Genomic DNA, 19,476 nt, shown 5'->3' with positions numbered 1-19,476 from the left:
AGGTGCTAACATCAGCACAAACCCTCTTCATCTCCAGACTCCTCTGTGAATCCGCTCTCCATCGCATCTTGGCTGAAGATGGATATGCTTATCCAAGGTAGTTTTCTTTAGTAAAACTGTTACACACATCAAAAAAAAAAAAAAATCAAATATGAGTTCTAGTAAATTGAGACGTCCCAGAAATTAACCCCCAGCAATTGTCCCTTATTCAAAATTGCTTTTTCTTCTGCAGAAAAAGAAGAAAAAAAAGAAGCCCAAAGTTAAGAGAGCTTCTACCTTTTAAGAACAGTTTCAAACTTAGTATCATTTATTAAGAATCAATGTCATAACTCTTTTCTATTGTTTCAGGCTCTCTTACCAGCTCTATCGTGCATTAATTATTTTGCTTCTTTTGTATTTATACAATAAATCTTGACAAAAAAAAGCCACATAATTTAAGATTCTTAGGGCACAATGGAAAAGTTTCCCACCCCCAGGAAAAAATATTCTGTGATGTTCTCATTGTATTTTCAGGGAAGATTTTATATATTAAAAAGAGGAAGAAGAACATGAAATGAAAAAAAGAATAAAGCCCTAGTTATACTTTACGTGACATGCAGAAGGTTTAGTATATATAGAACATAAAAGAACATTACATGAGCTACAGAGGGATAGAGCTGTGTGTTCTTAATTTTAAATTTCAGATAAATATGATTTCAGCTTTGATCCTACATGGACTAATTCTTTTGTCACTCAACTAATTAATTCAGTATGCTAGAGAAAAGAGCTAATTTGGGCATCAAAGAAGTGATAATTTTTTTTTTGTTTAATCTGAGTTATAAAGATAAGTTTTACTCCCATTAGACTGGGTCTGGAGCTTAATCACTTTATTCTTGTTTAGTGCAGATGCATTCCGGAGAAAATATGCCATTTCTCTTAACTTCTGAAGATGGAGCAGTAATACCCCGATTCCCTTTAAAACGGTCCTTTGCATAGTCACTATACCCACCCCCCCCAAAAAATCAGCCATTTCTTAACATTGTCCTTTTGTTCTTTATTCATAAATGAGTTAGTCACCATTCTTTTGATAAGGGACTTTATAGAAAGTATACATAAGTTAATTTGTGGTATTGGAATATAAGTTGTATTTAACATTTTATTTAGAGACTAGAGACGAGATCTCCAGTTTCCATAGAACTTTTAATTAACCCTCCCTGGATTTAATTTCACTGACATGAGTCAGTTTTTCCCTTAGCAGGCAGTTTGCTAAAATGACCCCACTTGCCAGTGAATGAATCTCAGAGCTGTTTCCTGTGGAGGGACATTTCCTTCTGCAGGATGAATCCATGGTCATTGAGGAGTGAGCCCTGGCAGATTGAGCACGGGAAGGCCCCGGGTGTTGGGGAACCTCCCACGGTTGGTAGAGAAGTTTACACATGGGGTGTGATTTGGTCTCAGAACACTCCTTTCCTAGGGCCCAGGTTTCCGGGATAAAGGAGGTTGAGAAAACGGAAGAAGGGGATGCTGTGAGCACACAGATGAAAAGTCTAGATTCCAGCCATGTGCTGTTTGAGTCAGCATGTGTTTTAAGGACAGGCCATCAGCTGTCTGTGCACTCAAGCTGCCTTCAGAGATGCTCAGAGATCCACTTAAAAGTAATAAAAATAAAAAGGAAGAAGCCACATATTCTGCCTCTTTGAAATAAGTAAACATTTAATAAAAAATGCCTTTCTAACTATTAAGAAAACATAAAAATGCAAAAAGATCTATTTTTTTAATGCTCCTGTTAAATATATTTCCCAGAAATCATAAGCATTTAGTCTGAATCACTAAGACTCTTGCCTACGTCTTAAAGCCAGTGAGAGCGTATGAAAGCAATTAATCAAAGTTCACTGTGCTCCTGAAGAGTATTTCTTCTTCTGGAAAGCAGGATAGAATAACTTAAAACCCAGTGTGGTCGTGACAGTTAATAAGCTTTTTATAGTCCCTGTGTGGATCTGAAAATCATACCTTATTAGTATCTTTATCTTTCTTGCTCACTCATTCACGCTTATTTTCATTTAATTTTAATTTCTGGCCTCTTTTTCATATTTTTTTTTTCCTCTTTCTCCTAACAGAGTGCTGCTTTAATAATCTTAGAGTGGAATTTTCATTTGATACAAAAATGCTCAGCAAAAGTAAATGTCCGGTGGCTCCCAGATCCCTTAAGTGATTCTTGCAAGTCAGTCTTCCCAGTGCCCTTTTTACTTGTTTGTTTGTTTGTTTGTTTGTTTGTTTGTTTCTCAGAAGATGGGTTATTACTGATGTACGTTTTGCTTTACTTTGCTTTCTGGACCCGCTAGAATTATTTACAATATATTCGTACTTCCAAATCTATTGTGTTTCCTAGCTTCTCAGTCTGGGAAAGCAAATTAGCTCAAGGAATCCCAGCAGCTGAATTCAGAGCCAGAGAGCTGCTTAAGACTCTACCCAGCAGATGTTTTATCCACTTAGAGAGAAATCTTAGAATGTTATAGGACCTCCCTGCTTTTCAATCCTAAAAACAAATATCAACACATTTGAGATCTGAAGGTCCGCTGCTTTGGAATGAAGAGTCTCCATGACCACCAATATAGGAATCTCATCCTGGGAATGAGCAACAACCCAGAGGCAAGTAGCTGTTTAAGGATAGGTGGGAATGTTGGCCTCAATGGAAGTAGTAAAGATAGCAGTGGGATTAAACATGTTTGTTGTTTTCATATAGCTTGTCTTCATCTTGGAAACATATAAACATACCCAAAATAAGTGTCTAAACAATGTACCAGAAATTAAAATTTTAATTAGAAATCATTTTCAGAGCCTCAACTGCTTGACCCACTTAGTTAACAAGAAATAACAAGAAAGATTTTTTAATACTGAGTTTTTCTTCGGTTACTAAACCATCAACTCACTCAGCTTCCCCTTGTGAACATATCCTATAAAGCAAATCCCTATTTCCCTTTGCATGCCCTGGAGTGGGCTTATAGAGTTTAAATTACAACCCTTCTGTTATGGAAAGCATACAGAGTTTATAGCACTCCACCTCCCTCCTGAAAAATCACAGGCATTAGCATGATAATCATATACTGTGGAAGGCTAAAAATAGAAGTAAAATATTTTTTCTTAACATTAACAACAAACACAAATCTGTTCATTATTCAATTGATAATATTAACATAAAAATAAGCAATGCCTTAGGTACCAAAAAAAATGGGGGAAACTCTCTAATTGGTCAATTTTCATTGAATTTTTATCAGATACTTAACTCTCAAGTACAATGGGAGCCATCTCAGGTAAACAAGTAAAGACCTTTGTGACATACGTTTTAGAGAGAAGCAATCACCAAAGTGCACAAAACCATATGAGATTCAATACATGGAAGTAAATTTCATCAGCATACGCATATGCTAATTCAGAACCCAGCTTAGAATGCATCAGACAACAGAAACCTTTTATGGGTGAATTTCAAAATAAACTATGGAAATACAGTCAAAGGTCTGTGAACTTCTCTGCCCCTGTATTTTGCTTGAGCTATTTCAAAGTGTATAATTTACAAAATGGTAAGACAATATCATAACTTATAAGTCAGCTGGTTACAGGGAGAATGAACCATTATCAAAGTCCAGAACATATTTTTACTGTGAAGTTGGTGCATTTTCTTTTTTTGTTGTTGTTGGTTTTGTTTTGGTTTTTTTTTGAAGTTGGTGCATGTTCATATCTGACATCATTCCGTAGATATTCTAAGTGTAATATTAGTAATGACTGGATCTTGTAGCCTTTTCCAAATGCATCATTGACACCCAAAGGTATTTCGGGATTGCAGAAGGAAGAAATACATTCTGTTTCATACTTGCAGCTCTCCTTGGATTCATAGCTCACCACTAATTTGAAATAAGAGTGTGTGAACTTTTTCCTTGCTGGACTTTTTAGTCCTCTTAAACCATCACTCAAGATTGCTTTTATACAGTGTGTGCGCTCAGTGGAAGATGAGCAGATACTAACAGCTGCATAAACTGCCCAGTGGGACCTGGGAAGAAAACTGTAGACAGGCAGTACTTAGCAGAATAAAGAAGTGAATTAAATAAGAGACTAGACATGAACAAAGGCAGAGATAGAGCTATACATGTTGTTGAATTTGGATCATTTGTCAGGGTATGTGGGAATCTGGGAAGGATTCAAAAGTCATCATTACCTAGAAAACTCAAGGAAAGAAATAAAAACAGAAGAAAAACAAACAGAATTTGCTAAGAAATTAGGGGATAACTACTAAGAATTATATTAAAATCTTTATCATTTGGAAAACAATAAGATGCTGGGAGCTTGTTTAGCTGTTTAATTGGATTGAGGAGTTAGATATTTGCCTAGCAATTGATGGTGTTAGTGGTTACATTCCATGTGAGTAATCCATGTGATGTGTCATGGCAGCTCAGTGAATGAATGAATGAATGAATGAATGGACCATTATTAAATTCTACTTCCCCATATGGCCTTTTAGGGCCTCCTGACCTAGGCAAAATTACAACCAAAGAGGTCTGGTTTTGGTATTTTTCTGTATAACCCTTTATGAGATTCTTTTCAACCTTGTATAGTCCTTTTCCTTTGATTTCTCAATTTATACCAAGAAGTCTCATTTTATGGATAGAATGCATTTCTCTTATACATGTTGCATCCTACTGACTAATAAACGAATTACCTGGAAACTCCTCAGCTGTCCATTCATCAACTCTATACCTCTTCTAGCTGCTGCTTTTCTTGAGTCTCCTCCTATCTAAGGCCAGTCTCTCTGGAGTTTCTATATATCCCTGTCCTCTTCTCTTATCAAGAACTTTGTTCTCCTATACGAGTGTTCATAGCATTATTCACAACAGCCAAGAGATGAGCATAGCCCAAAAGTCCATCAACAGATGAATGGATAAACAAATATGGTATGTATGTACAAGGGAATGTTATTCAGCCTTAAGAAAAGGAAATTCTGGCATATGCTTTAGCATGGACGAACCTTGAAGACTTGATGCTAAGTGAAATAGACCAAACACCAAAGGACAAATATTGTATGATTCCACTTACATGAAGTAACTAGAGTAATCAAATTCAGAGACAGAAAGTAGAATAGTGGTTCCCAGGGGCTGGGGGAGGGAGAAATGGGGAGCTACTCTTTAGTGGATACAGAATTCCAATTTGGGATGATGAAAATATTCTGGAGATGGGTGGTGGTTGATGGTTGCACAACAGTGTGACCATGCTTCCTGCCACTGAACTGTATATTTAATAATGATTAAAATGGTAAACTTCATATTATGAATATTTTAGCACACTAAAAGAGAAAATAGCTTTATTCTCCTTTCTCTTCCATTCCAACCTCTCACACTCTGACATTTCTTCCTCTCACCAAACAAAAGCCCTCCAGTATCAGCCAAATGGAAAATCGCCTGTTTCAACATTCCACCCAAACTCCAGCAATCACCCCACCAGCCAAACTTCTTGAAGTGGTTGTACACACACAGATGCATACTTTTACACTTATCTACCATTCACTCTCAAGATCGCTGTCACCTGGCCTCTGCTCATAGCACGCCACTGAACCATGCCTTCAAAGTGCCAAATCCAGTGAACTCTGGAGTCCTGACCTCGGTGGATTTCTCAATGGCATTTTCACCTGGTGATCATGGCCCCTTCACAGTGCACTTCCCTCGTGTCTCTTATACCGTACTCTCCTGATTTTCTTGACCTCTCCAGCTGTTCTTCTTCTGTGTCTTTTATACACGGCCTCCCCGTCGCTCTATCTGGCCTTTAAATGTTACAGTTCCTTAGGACTTTGTCCTCATCCCTAGCCCATGCATTTGGATTTCCCAAAGACATACTAACATCATAACCATGTTTAAAAGTGAACTTTTGGTCCCTCGCCCTTGACCCACCACTTCCAAACTGTTGTCTTCACTTCTCCAGTCCAGGCCACCATTGTCTTTCACCCACACTCCTGAGGCAGTCACTAATTGGCTTTACTGCTCTAACTTGCTGCTTTTGACTTCAGCAACCAGGAAGCTCTTTTAAAATGTGCATCACATTGTATCACTTCTGCTTCAAATGACTTGATTACGCCTGTTTCTCCTCTACCAACTCTAAATGTACCAGTTTCCTTATCTAGTTTCTCTGTCCCTTGACTTACTAAGACCAGACCTTGTGCCACTCTTAGGCTAAACTCCAAGCCTCTCTGACACTTGCACTCCAGGGTCCTTGTCCCGCTTTCCATCTGAATCCTGTGTATCCCCTGTGCTCCCCTTGTTTAAGCGACACTGGCCTTCTTCCACCGCTTGGAATGCACCAGACCTTCCCCACCTCACGCCCTCTGTGTGTGTAGTGTCTTCCTCCCATAAGGCTTATCTCCCATCTCTGCTTGTCTGGACACTCTTACCTGTGCAATCTCAATGTAAATGTCATTTCCTCACTGAAGACTTCCCCAATCACCAATTTCCTATTATTGTCTCTCCTAACACACTTCATAGCATTTTCTTTTGCAACTTATAATTGCATATTTGTACTTGTTTCATGCCCAGCTCCTCCATTAGAATGTAAATTCCATAGGGGCAGTGTCTGGTTTTGCATCCCAATTCAACATCAAGCATGTGTTTACGGCAATGACTGACACAGAGTGATGCCTAATAAACATTTTGTAAACAAATGCATGTATGGAAGAAGAAAGAAGGACAGAAAGAAAGCTAGTTTTCCATAAAGCTGTTTCATGTAGTCTCTGTATAGAAATGAACAGGGACAGGTGTTTTAAGCCAACTTATAATTCATGAAAATCTAAATTTACATAAAGGGTATGTTGAAAGGTGATTTTTCCACTTTACAAAAAGATCCATCATGAGAGTCTTTAAACAGGCTTCCCAGGTACATGGAAAGTAAGATTTTATTGATTCAAACCATATGTTTGCACTGAATTCTGCAGGAAAATATCTTTTATATAAAGCAAGGTTGACCTATAAGCAATTTCCTCAAGGCACCTTGCCCGGAATGGCCAACTCTCAAATTTCCTAGGTAATAGATAATGGGAGGCCTGGAATGCAGGGGATATTTGAAACCCTAGAATGCAAAGCAGTAATTTCAGCCATTTAGAGTTCTTGTGACTTTTCTCACAAAAATAACTAATGGAGAGATGAATCAATGTATTTGAACCTCCCCAACTCCTCTTTCTCTATGTCTGTGAAAGTAAGAAAGGCTGGGAAGTGACCCCCAAAAAGGCTGACATGGAAGGAGAACAAGGCGTACACAGTTCACCAAACTGATGTTTTTCTCCCAACTCCCCCTACCCTCCCATCACGGCTGCTCCTACCACTGATAATTAAGTTGTCTGATTGCAAAATTGGAAAAAAGAATTCAGTGTGTTAATAAATAAAAGCAATTAACTTCTCTGGGTCTCAATTTCCTCGTCTTAACAATGTGGGAGTCCTTTTGAAGATTATTGTTTTATAATTCTGTTCTTGAACCTACCCAAACTTTACAAAATAAGGTAATTTGTGACTGTTCTCTCTGTCTAATGAAATAAATTTCATAGCTATTTCTGCCCTCCTTCTTGGAAAGTTTAATAAATGATCATGAAGTTTAAATCAAAACATTTATATTATTTGTGGAGTTGGTTGATTTGACTATTATTGATGGTTCTTGCTAAGAAGAAAATGCTTTGCAGAATTTACTTACAACTAACTTTTTTTTTTTTTTTTTGCGAGAGAGAGAATGAGAGAGCACGAAAGGGAGGAGGGTCAGAGGGAGAAGCAGACTCCCTGCCGAGCAGAGAGCCCGATGTGGGACTCGATCCCGGGACTCCAGGATCATGACCTGAGCCAAAGGCAGTTGCTTAACCAACTGAGCCACCCAGGCGCCCTACTTACAACTAACCTTTATCAGACATATTCCACTGTGATGAAAACACAATAAGCTGTTTTTGAACTGCAGTACAAGTGAAATATTTTAGCAACAGGAAGGAAAAACAATTCATTGGTTGTGGTAATAAAGATCAGGGTAGACTCAGATATAGGTTAGTTTTGCCCTTCAAAAACAAGACTTCCTTCATCTCAGAAAATCCAAACCTTCAAATTTAGGAGAAATATTTGGAACATAGAAGAAAAACATGCTTAATATCTATGGAATTCTTGGCAACCTTTTTGCCCTCTTCAACTTCCTGAAGCATTATTCTATCCTCACTCCCCACAATTTTGATTTTTTTTGGCCCAATTTTACTATGTTTAGTGACATTTTGAGGGAAAATTATTTCTTTAACTGATGTATGTAAAGAAACTTAGACTCTTCTACATGTGTCTGAAAAGCTAAAGAATGTACACAGGAAAACACACATTATATATCTGCTGCTTTGTAGGTTAAAGAGAGATCTTAACTATGTCAACAAATCTGAATTATATTTGGAAGCTGGTGATCTTCTATTTTGTCAGTATTTTTTCTCTTCCCTAGTCTATAAATGACACTAGGTCATTTCTTCAGTGGGAGAGAGGAATAGATTAGGAAAGAGAAGGGGGACCAGGAAAAAAAAAGACTGGGGATGATGGAGTGAAAATTCATAGTTGATTCACTAAAATCCCTAAATTAAACTGGATACGGCAAAAGAATTGCAATAGAAGCAAAGGCAGATGACGAGATGGCAATGGGGAGGAAAGAGAAAGTTCATGAGCAAGGGTTTGCTCATTGAAATTGTAAATTGAAAAATTTACAGCAGAGTCAAGAGGCTTTGAGGAAAGCAGGGTACTTTGAACTCTGGTAACAACAGAAATATGGGTATTAGCGATACCCAGTGCTGCCATGTAACCAACAACCCCTGCTTTGGATTGAAACACAATCCTAAAAGGACAAATATCTACTCATTTTTACAAAATCTGAAGAAGACAGGAGTTTTAGCTTATGAGTCAGGTCTTCAGGTGAGGAGATTCTGACTCACTGTGTATGTTGGGAGGTTGGGGACAGGGACAGGGATGAGGGGTGGGCAGTCAGTCTGAGCATGTGTAGGGTCCTCAGGTTGGATAGATGGATGGATACATAGATGGATACATAGGTAGTTACAGAGGTAGAGTAAGCAAGCTAAAGATATACACACATAAACACAGAAGTAAAATTTGCAGCTATTTAATAAGAAACAAAAGATAAATGGGGTTTCCATAGTTTGACAAGAATCTTTAACTTAACTGAAGAATATGCATAATTGAGTTACTTTTTCCTGGTTATTAGCAGAGCATCAAGTTACTTTCCTTTTTCATGTGTGTTGATACCAAGACCATAGGGGATTGCTTCTGAAGAAAATACCTGTTGGAGAAAATGCCTGTTACTTAAGAATGTGTCCTAGTAATAACCACAGCTTTATTATTATTATTTCAAATGTGCAGTTTTATTTTCCTAACAGTGCTAAGGAAACACAGTGCTCTTTTAAAGTATCATAATTGCAGGGAACCCTAGTGCATTGTTGGTCCGAATGCAAACTGGTGCAGCCAATATGGAAAACAGCATGGAGGTTCCTCAAAAAATTAAAAATGGATTCAGATGGCCAACAGACATATAAAAAGATGCTCAACATCACTGATCATCAGGGAAACACAAATCAAAACCACAATGAGGTATCACCTCACACCAGTTGAATGGCTAAAATCAACAATGCAAGAAACAACAGGTGTTGGCAAGGATGTGGAGAGAAAGGAACCGTGTGCACTGGGGAGAATGCAAGCTGGTGCAGCCACTGTGGAAAACAGTATGAAGGTTCCTCAGAAAGTTTAAAATAGAGCTACCCTAGGATCCAGCAATTGCACTACTGGGTATTTACCCAAAAAGCACAAAAATACTAATTCAAAGGGATTGATGTTTATAGCAGCATTATCTACAATAGCCAAATTATGGAAACAGCCCAAGTGTCTATTGACTGATGAATGGATAAAGATGTGATAGATATAGATATATACACAATGGAATATTCCTCAGCCATAAAAAAAGAATGAAATCTTGCCATTTGCAATGATGTGGATGGAGCTAGAGAGTATTATGCTAGGCAAAATAAGTCAGAGAAAGATAAATACCATGTGATTTCACTCATATGTGGAATTTAAGAAGAAAAGAAAAAGAGGAAGGCAAGCTAAGAAACAGACTCGTAACTATAGAGAACAAACTGATGGTTACCAGAGGGGAGGTAGGTGGGCGGGATGAGTGAAATAGGTGATAGGGATTAAGGAGCTCACTTGCTGTGATGAACACTGGCTGATGTATGGAATTGTTGAATCACTATATGGTACACCTGAAACTAATATTACACTGTATGCTAACTAATTGGAATTTAAATAAAAACTTTTTAAAAAATGGAACTATCCTATGATCCAGCAATTCTACTTCTGTGTATACATCCAAAGGAATTGAGTTCAGGATCCCACAGAGATATCTCTACTCCCATGTTCAATGCAGCATTACTTACAATAGCCAAGATATGGAAACATTCTAATTGTTCATCAATAGGTGAATGGATTAAGAAGGTGCAGTGTGTGTGTGTGTATGTATACACATATACATGTATAAATGCATATACATATACGCTGTGGAATCTGAAAAACACAAACTCAGAGAAACAGTAGAGTGGTGGTGACCAGGGGTTGGGGAGAAGGGAAATTGAGGGGCTTTTGGTCAAAGGGTAAAGACTTCCAGTTATAAGATTAACAAGTTTGGGATCTAATGTACATCATGGTGATGAGAGCTAATAAAAATGTATCCTATATTTGAATGTTACTAAGAGTAGATCTTAAATGCTCTCACCACAAAAAAGAAATAGTGACTACTGATGGGATGAACTTAGTAGCTAATACTATGGTGGGAATCATTTTGCAACTTAGAAATGTATCCAATCAGTAGTTACACACATTACATTTACACAAGGTTACATGTCCATCATATCTCGATAAAGCTGCAGGAAAAAAATAATGTATCATAATTGCCACTGTGCCCAATTAGCTACAAATATGCCAGGCACCGAGGGTGCTGAGAACACACAAACCCGAGGCTGCCTTAGGAAGATGGGGCTACCTGCGAGAGTGAATGTGGTGTGAAGGAGAGAGGGCACTATAGGAGACAGCCCAAGTTCTAATCCCAGCCCTTCCCTGAACTTGGGTGATCAAGGCCCAAAGTCTCATGTGCAAAATGAGAGTAGTGTAAACTAGGTGTTTGGCGAGGTCCCTTGAAGCACTATCATTATCGAGTCCCGTGAGTTTAACTTCAAAGGTCGGTGTCACTTGCAGCTCTGGAGGCCTGTTTAGAGGAGTTCGGTCAGTTTTTAGTTATATATTAATGGTAACCTTTCAGTTCTTTCATTTCTAGTGAACTAATGGTTTGAGATTTTTACTCTTTAACCACATGACTTTGTGCATGTTGCACAATCGATATCTCAGTGGAAAGATGGAAGGAAAGAAGGAAGAGAGGAAAACGAGGGGAATTTAGTGACTATTAGTTTTGCCCTTTCAGTCTCTTATTTTACTTCATTTTATGCAAAATGATCTTGTACTACTTAGAATAAAGACTTATGGTTTGATGAGTTCAGCTCATAAATATTTTAAATTTACCCCTGAAAGAACATGGTTATTGTTTTTTGGGGTTTTTTTAAAGATTTTATTTATTTATTTGACAGAGAGAGACACAGTGAGAGAGGGAACACAAGCAGGGGGAGTGGGAGAGGGAGAAGCAAGCTTCCTGCTGAGCAGGGAGCCCAATGCAGGGCTCGATCCCAGGACCCTGGGATCATGACCTGAGCCAAAGGCAGACGCTTAATGACTGAGCCACCCAGGCACCCCAAGAACAAGGTTATTGTTAACAGCCATCTCCTCCTTCATGTTTTTCTAGATTTGGAAAGAAGAAAGATGACAGAGGTGGCAAGGCTGAGCAGAAGGGCGCTCTGAAGCATGGCGGCCTAAGGGAAGAAGAGCTGGAAAAAATGAAAGAAGAACGTGAAAGGTGAGCAGAAATGCTGAGCTCCTTATTTTGTTAGGGTCCATGGCCCGTGTTAAATTGGGTTGTTGCATCCATCAACCGGAGAAATTTTATTTTAAGAAGCATAGCATTTCATATAGAAGAAAAGGTATCTGATATAAAAAGGAACCTGCCTTTCTGGGGAATTTTTATTATATTTGGAGAAGAAATTAACTTTATGTTTTTATTAGATCAGTACTTATAATTCCAAAATATGCTACCCCAGTTTCGACTATATCAGTGTATATTTTCCCTATGGTTTAAACAATGAGTTTTTTTTTAATAAAAAGGTCATTTTAATGTTGATGTTTAGAACTATCAAATTTCCATAGTCTGTTCCTAATTTCTGTCAAGCTGTTGTATGCCTTCTTAATTTTATTCTGCTAAATCCATTTGGGGGGTGTAATTTGAGAAGTCCATGTCCTTCATTTTTAAAAAGCCTGTGTCTTTTATTAGGCTATCAGCAAGTTGCAAAGTATGTCGCCCATCTGTTAAAGGGCCGGTTTCATTTACTGAAATAATGACAGTTTGCAAGGGCTGAATTCTCCTGTTTGAGGAGCTTCATGTTCCATTTGGACAAGAGGCCCTTCACTTATCTTTGAGGTTAACTCTGGCACTTACCCCAAGTCGATGTGTAAATGTCTGATTTTGAAACATGTAATTGAATATTCATATTTCTCCTGAAAGTTCTTCACCTGCACAACTAAATGGAGCTTGGAGAAAGACTGAGATTATGACAAAACTAGCATATCATTTTAAGTACTTGATTCTGACTTCACCATGCATGAAGTCACATTTGTCCAACTTGTCACTTGCTTATTGGCAAAGACATCTATGTGGTGAGCCCACATCATAGATCTTTGCTGCTCCCCTGACTTCACTTACTGAGGCACCACTGCCTTGCCTCGTCTTCAGGAAACTGGGCTGTTTGCTAGAATGCAGACTTCACATTTTTTGTATCTCAGTACTTGCTTGGGGTTGGGAGGCTTTCCTCTTAGTAGCTAGGGAACTGTGTGCCAGCTAGAAAATTGATAACCCATAAAATAAGGTGGGTTGTCTTTAAGCAAGAGTTCATTTCCTTTCTCGTGTTGCCTTAAGGAAGCAGGTGCCTGAGGGAGTTTTGTTCTTAAAAGCAGGGCTGTAAATTCACCTCAGCTGGCTCTATAGGCTTCAGGTCCAATTTTCTTAAAATATGTCTGGTCAAAATATTGGAAGAACTGTACTATTAGCCTCTACTTAGGCCACTTCCCACACATGAACACGTAAAACACATCTGAGATGGGTTTCCTAGAGACAATGTTGTCTCAATCCTGTGAGAGAGGAAGAAGCTGGAGGAGTTGATTTTATGGTTGGGTGCTCTAGAATTAATGACCAAGAGCATTTCAGCAGCTCGGGAGCAGAGGGCCGCGGAGGGTAGAGGTGGAGACTCAGCATTTGGCATTCCTCCCAAACCTAGAGTCCCATTTCTTGGCTCTCCGTCATCCATAGGAAACCAGCTCACAACCCTTAAAGAACTCAGTGTGAGTGTATCACTCTTTGTGACATGGCCATGGGAAAAAAAATAGAATAAAATAAGAAACAGTGTATAAAAGTTCACCAAGTGGTCTTTTTTCCTAATGCCTTTAGAATTTGTTACCTTAAGGTGATTCAAGCTGTCCTGTTGCTTATTTGTTTCATCCTAGCTGTCACAGATATAATAGCGTTTCATTCACTTATCCCTTCTTCAAAGGATTTAAAGTACTTAAATAAAATATATTGTATAGTGCTGGAGCCAGCTCGTATCAGCTTGTGAGAAGAATTTTGGGAGCTGGTTGTTAAACCACTGGTGGATTGTCATTGGTCATGGTGGGAGTATTTACACCATAGAAATGGGCAAATGCAGTAAGTTGAGTTTGTTTTTTCAAAAAGCCAGTTAATCAACATACCACTGAGGGTTTATACCAGCTCTATTTACTGTATAACCAGGAAGAAATTATCCAAAATAAAGGCTAAATAAAGAAAGATTCATCCAAGTCAAACCATATGACTTCCTCTGTGTTTCTCAAAGTGTAGTCCATAGACCACCTGTATCAAAAGAAGTCACACGGAGAGCTTGTTGAAAATAAGCACGAGTCCCACACCAGACTTGCAGAATCAGAATCTTGGGATTTGGAGCCCAGGAACCTGTATTTAATAGGCAAGCCCAACATAATTCTTCAGTATTTTAAAGTCTGAGAACCCTTGACCTGAAGGGACAGGGTTTGGTTGAAACATTAAACAATCCTTATCCTATGAAAAATGACACACCGATTTTTTTTCCCAAGAGGATTGGACAAGCCGGTCTAAAAATATTGTCATCTTTCTCATGTGCCCTCTCTGAAGTAGCCTGCCTTACTGGCATATTTTTTTGCCAACAAGAAAGAAACCCTTGCCAGTGCTTAAGAGTAAGCACCCACCTAAGAGTATTTGGATTGCTTACCCCAGTACCACCCATGCACACGGCACTTACAAATACAGTAAATTCATTAAGAAAAATTTGGAGACATAAAAAAGCATAAAGAAGACTAACACGATCGTGCATAATTCCATAACAATTATTAATATTCTTATGATCTTTTTACTATGTATATATTTCCTTTGAAACTTGATATCCATGCTGCATGTATAATGTCTCACTTTTTCAACAGCATTATGTTGTGAGCACTTCCCCATGTCATTAATGTTTTGAAAATATGCCATTTTGATGACTGTCTAATATTCTGTGAGATCAATATACTACAGTATACTTACTTACCTTCTGTTGTCAAACATTTAGTCTGTTTCCATTTTTCACTCTTTCAAATAATACTTTGATGAGCATCCAGATATAAAAGTCCTGATAGATGACCTCTTAAATCATATAGTTCCTGTTAGAAGGTTCAATTTCCTTGTAACTGTTTGACCCGAGGATTAATTTAACCTCAACTCCAAATTTTAGGATTATATTATCCCTCTTCATTCCTCCCATTATTTTTCTTATGATTTCCATATCTCATTTTAATGTATCTACATATTTAACTCCTGATAAAGAATTGTTGTGGTGCTATATATGAATAACATGTTCATAGCTAGAGCTATGAAAAGGTAAAAAAAAAAAAAAGCCATAAGAATTATGGAATTATGGGACGCCTGGGTGGCTCAGTCAGTTAAGCGTCTACCTTCGGCTCAGGTCATGATCCCAGGGTCCTGGGATCGAGCCCCACTCCCTGGGAAGCCTGCTTCTCCCTCTCCCACTCCCCCTGCTTGTGTTCCCTCTCTCGCTGTGTCTCTCTGTCAAATAAATAAATAAAATCTTTAAAAAAAAAAATTATGGAATTATAAGATTAAATTGGAGGAATGCAGAGCCCTCCAGTGGTTCTCAGGGAGGGACAATTTTGCTCCCAAAGAAACATTTGGCTGTATCTGGAGACATTTTTTATTGTCACAACTTCGAAGGAGGAACAAGCACGGGAAGGGAATTGCCAGGTGCTAGGTAGAGGCCAGGAATGCGGCCAGACCATTTACAATGCACAAGATACTCCTGTCCCCTAACAGTGAGTCATCTCACTGAAACTGCCAACAGTGTGTAGGCTGAAAACCCCTGTTGTAGCCTCTGGACTTCACAAGTAAGGGTACTCTTCTGGACATTAGAAGCTCCTTGTCTCATGATATCCTGTGGATAACACAGAAAAATGTACACCAGATGACATAACCCTAGAAGGATTACTAGCTATTCAAGAAACTGTACCCAAAGCTTGCTAATGAATAGTCCATCAATATAAACTTGCAAGAAAAAGTTTTTCTTCAAAATTTATTTTTAACTCTGGCCTGCTGAGCACTGGCATCAGTGCTGTTGATCAGATTGTGAATGCCAAAAATCTGCAGGTGTTGATAATGTATTGATGACAGAATCATCTGGAACAATGGATTGAATCAAACATAAAGAAACTTAATAGGAATAAATGTAAAGTCTTGATTTTAGGTCCAAAACCGAACTGTACAAACACAGGATGTGGAAGGTTTGACTTAATACCAAATATATGAAAAAACTGCCTGATGGTTTTAGTTGAGGGTAAAGTTTAGCATGAGTCAACATGAGGATGTGCCTGCCAAAAAATCCAGTCCTAGGCTACATTACTGGAAGTTCATGTGCAAAATGAAGGAAGAAACAATAATTCCAGCTTTATACTACTCTGACCACACTTCAAATATCCCGTTGCCTCTCTCACACACACAAAATAGCACCAACTAAATCCTGTCTTTTGAAAAATGTTGAAGGACCTGGGCATACATAGTCTTAGAGGTAAGACTTAGTTGATGTCACATGATCAAAGAATTTTCACATAAAAGAGGAATTAAATGCATTTTATAGCATCTATTCTTTCTCTCTCTCTCTTTGCTTATTCATCCATTCATTTATTTTCTTGAAGATACTAATGGGGAGTCATTTTAAGAGAGGTAGTCTTCAGCTAAATAGAAGGGAAAATATCCTAACAATTAGAATGTCACATGAGAGTGAGTTTGTGGACACTGAAAAATGTCTAATAAGAAGCTGATGATTACAGTGAGAAAGGATTAGTGCATCAGGAAAATATTGGACTAGATCAGAGTTTCATCAACTTCAGTCATTGATATATTACCTTCATTGTCTTATTTGTATTTATATATTCAAATAAATAAAATATTATATAGATGCAAAACCACAGAAGTTAATGTAATTATCTACATTCAGCCACATATCACCTAAAATCATGTTGTGTATCACTAATGCTGCATTTGTCCTTAGGGGATCTCTGTGGCTTTCCCCAGATCTCAGGGTCTAAGAAATAAATATGTTCAAGTATAGAAGCATTTACTTTGAATTGCCTAGAACGGCCTTTCTTGAATTTGCCATAGCATTGCTTCATGGTAGTGTATGCCCTATTCTTATCTGAGTGGAGAAGCCCAAGTTTCTTGCTCAAAATTGCATGCAAGGCTTTTCTTAGTCTCATATTTGATTTCCTGAGCTGAGCATGTGTCCTCTCCTGCCACAAGTCAAACAGCCCATTGCAGCAAAGCCCTGTTTTAAATAAACTCATCATTTAGTTCATGCTTCAGTGAGATTGGCCATAATAAAACATTAGTTCCAAATGCCTGTATCCATTGCTAGAAGGATGAATCCAATATTATATTCAAAGATTATTTCCCCTAGAATTTTTTAATCAAGCTAAATTAAATTAACATTTTCCAAATATTCTGATTATATAAATTAGTATGGTGAGCTGAAAGCCAGAGATTGTCTTAACAAATCAGTAAACGTATTGTTGTTGAATTCTAAGACTTTAACTCACATGTGTAACTGGCTCCAAAGTGTGAAATTAACCAGATTCTTGTACCTACAAAGAACCTACCTGCATGCATGTTGTACTTGTATTGTTAATACCTTCTCAGAAGTCAGGTGGAGATTGCTTAAAGAAAAGTAAGTGTCCCCCTCATTTATGTAGGATTACTGTACTGGGGGAAACATCTCCATTTACACCAAAAGGCTGTCTCCCATTAAAGTCCCATATTACTGACCCTGAAATGAAATTTCGCTAAATGAAACTGCTTCCTAAAATAGGGGAGGGCAGGTGTAGTTCAAAAACATACGAGTTTGTGCTCTAAGATCTTGTATTACTCTTATACCATGTCAAAGTTTATTTTGCAAGGGAGCTCATTTGCTGTGTGAATGAAACGTGTTTTTGTAGATCTTACTAGAACCTTAGCAGGATAAATGAGGAGATGAGGGGCAAAGAGGCAGCCTCCCCAGCTTCAGGACTGAGGAGCATGAAAACATATGGCTCTTGTTTTCAACAACTGGCCTGCACGGAATGCTCTAAGTGAGAGTGGGGCTGAGATTTAGGCAAGCTGATTGGTTTCAGTGTCTGACTTGAGGGTTCTTAGTTTTCTTGCCTTCAGGAAGCCTTCCAAGAGCTGCAGAGGCTTCTCCTTTGCCTTATCAGCTGAGCTGCTTGTGGCCCGTTCCCTCAGTTTAAATCAATACATGTGTTTTTGATATTTGGCAAACCAAGATTTAATTATGCAGCTGCAAGTTCCCCACATAAACGAAATTCATCTTAGAGAAATAAAAACATTCAGAAACCATTTATAGTTTCAGAATACAAGTGGGTGAAAATCTATTCCCAAGCTCTCAGCATTTTATTTAATTATGGGAGATTTTTATGTTACTGGAAATTGAAATGAAAACCAGAATAAGGCTAGAGTTTGTCCAGCATATGTTCATCCTGAGAAATGAAGATGCTTACTGTATTCTAAGAAAGGAAAGGAAAGTCGGTTCTGAATTAATATTTTAGCTGCACCCTACATAAATAGGGCACTCCTAAATACATAGAGCGACAAATGAATTGATAGGATTGTCATTATCGTATCCTAAAAAGAGTGCATATTTTATTAAAGAACCAGAAGGTTGTTTTCTTTAATTTGCCAAGAGACTCTCTATAATTAATTATGTACTGAACTTAAACTTTGGCACTATTTAAACTGTTGAAAACACCCATGTTTTGGCATGATTACATACAAATGATTAATTCAGCATGGTTTTACTCCTCACTGAATATCCCTGTCTTTTGCAGTAGAATTTGCTACGTCCTGTGGTGTGGGCAAAATAAAATGTTGGAATGGTTCCCGGTCTTAATAGTCCCAATTTATTATTACCACTGAACCCTCGTCAGATCATGGACTGGATTAGATCCCAGTTTTTCAAAATGCCCCAATTTATGGCTCCCTTAGAATCCTGATAAAAATGTGTATTTGAATAAGGCTTTGGTTGGCTAAAAGAGATCCAGTTAATTACTTTTAGATTCTTATTAGATCATCACTGCATGGAAGTTATGAAAAATATTACTAGATGGTTGTTTCCCAGGACAAGGTCATGTTCTCATTTTAGGCCAACAGAAAGAAGCTGTCAGATTTTTGTTTTTCATAGTACTAATCATCTCAGTAAATGAAAAGAGATTACTATTGTAATTAAGAGATTACTACAGTAATTACTATTGATGCTTGTGTTGGGGTAAGGATCACCTCTCTTCCTAGAATAAGAATTAAAAACAGAGGGGTGGGAGATGGGGGGGAAAGGCACACCTACCACCCCTCATTCAGTGTCCATCTTTCCAAATTTGCCTTTTATTTAGAGGGATGAGGGAGTGAGACCCAGGGGAGATGCAGGTGGCTTTAATATCTATACATTTATTTGATCTTTGTAACACTCACCTTCTCAGAATGCTTGTGGTCACTGGCAAAATTTGGCACATTACTGTATTCCAATAGACAAGAGATAGGAACACCTAAATCCTGATGCCATGCCAGCATTTTTTATGAGCCAAAATCCTTTTATGGAATTTGAATCAATGTTAGAAGTGCTGTATTAGCAACTACTTGTCAGCCGAGCTGGATTAATACATAAAATGAAATCACTTGACTGGCATGCTTTCCAAGAGTCGTTTAGAC

At 38.1% G+C, this 19,476-nt stretch overlaps 1 protein-coding gene across 4 annotated transcripts in view; it reads left to right on the top strand.

Moving 5' to 3' along the window:
• PARD3B (par-3 family cell polarity regulator beta) overlaps positions 1-19,476 on the top strand; it is a 985,082-nt gene that overhangs the window by 782,286 nt on the left and 183,320 nt on the right. For all 4 annotated transcript variants that reach the window (XM_081813815.1, XM_081813816.1, XM_081813818.1 and 1 more), the window contains one exon: positions 11,869-11,979. In XM_081813815.1, the coding sequence (XP_081669941.1) occupies positions 11,869-11,979 (111 nt within the window). The remainder of the gene's footprint in view (positions 1-11,868; positions 11,980-19,476) is intronic.

The sequence above is a fragment of the Leptonychotes weddellii genome, chromosome 3 (assembly GCF_054177405.1).
Source record: "Leptonychotes weddellii isolate Sample4059 chromosome 3, ASM5417740v2, whole genome shotgun sequence".
Lineage (NCBI taxonomy): Eukaryota > Metazoa > Chordata > Mammalia > Carnivora > Phocidae > Leptonychotes > Leptonychotes weddellii.
Note: the sequence above shows the minus strand (reverse complement) of the source record. Positions and strands in the feature narration are given on the sequence as shown.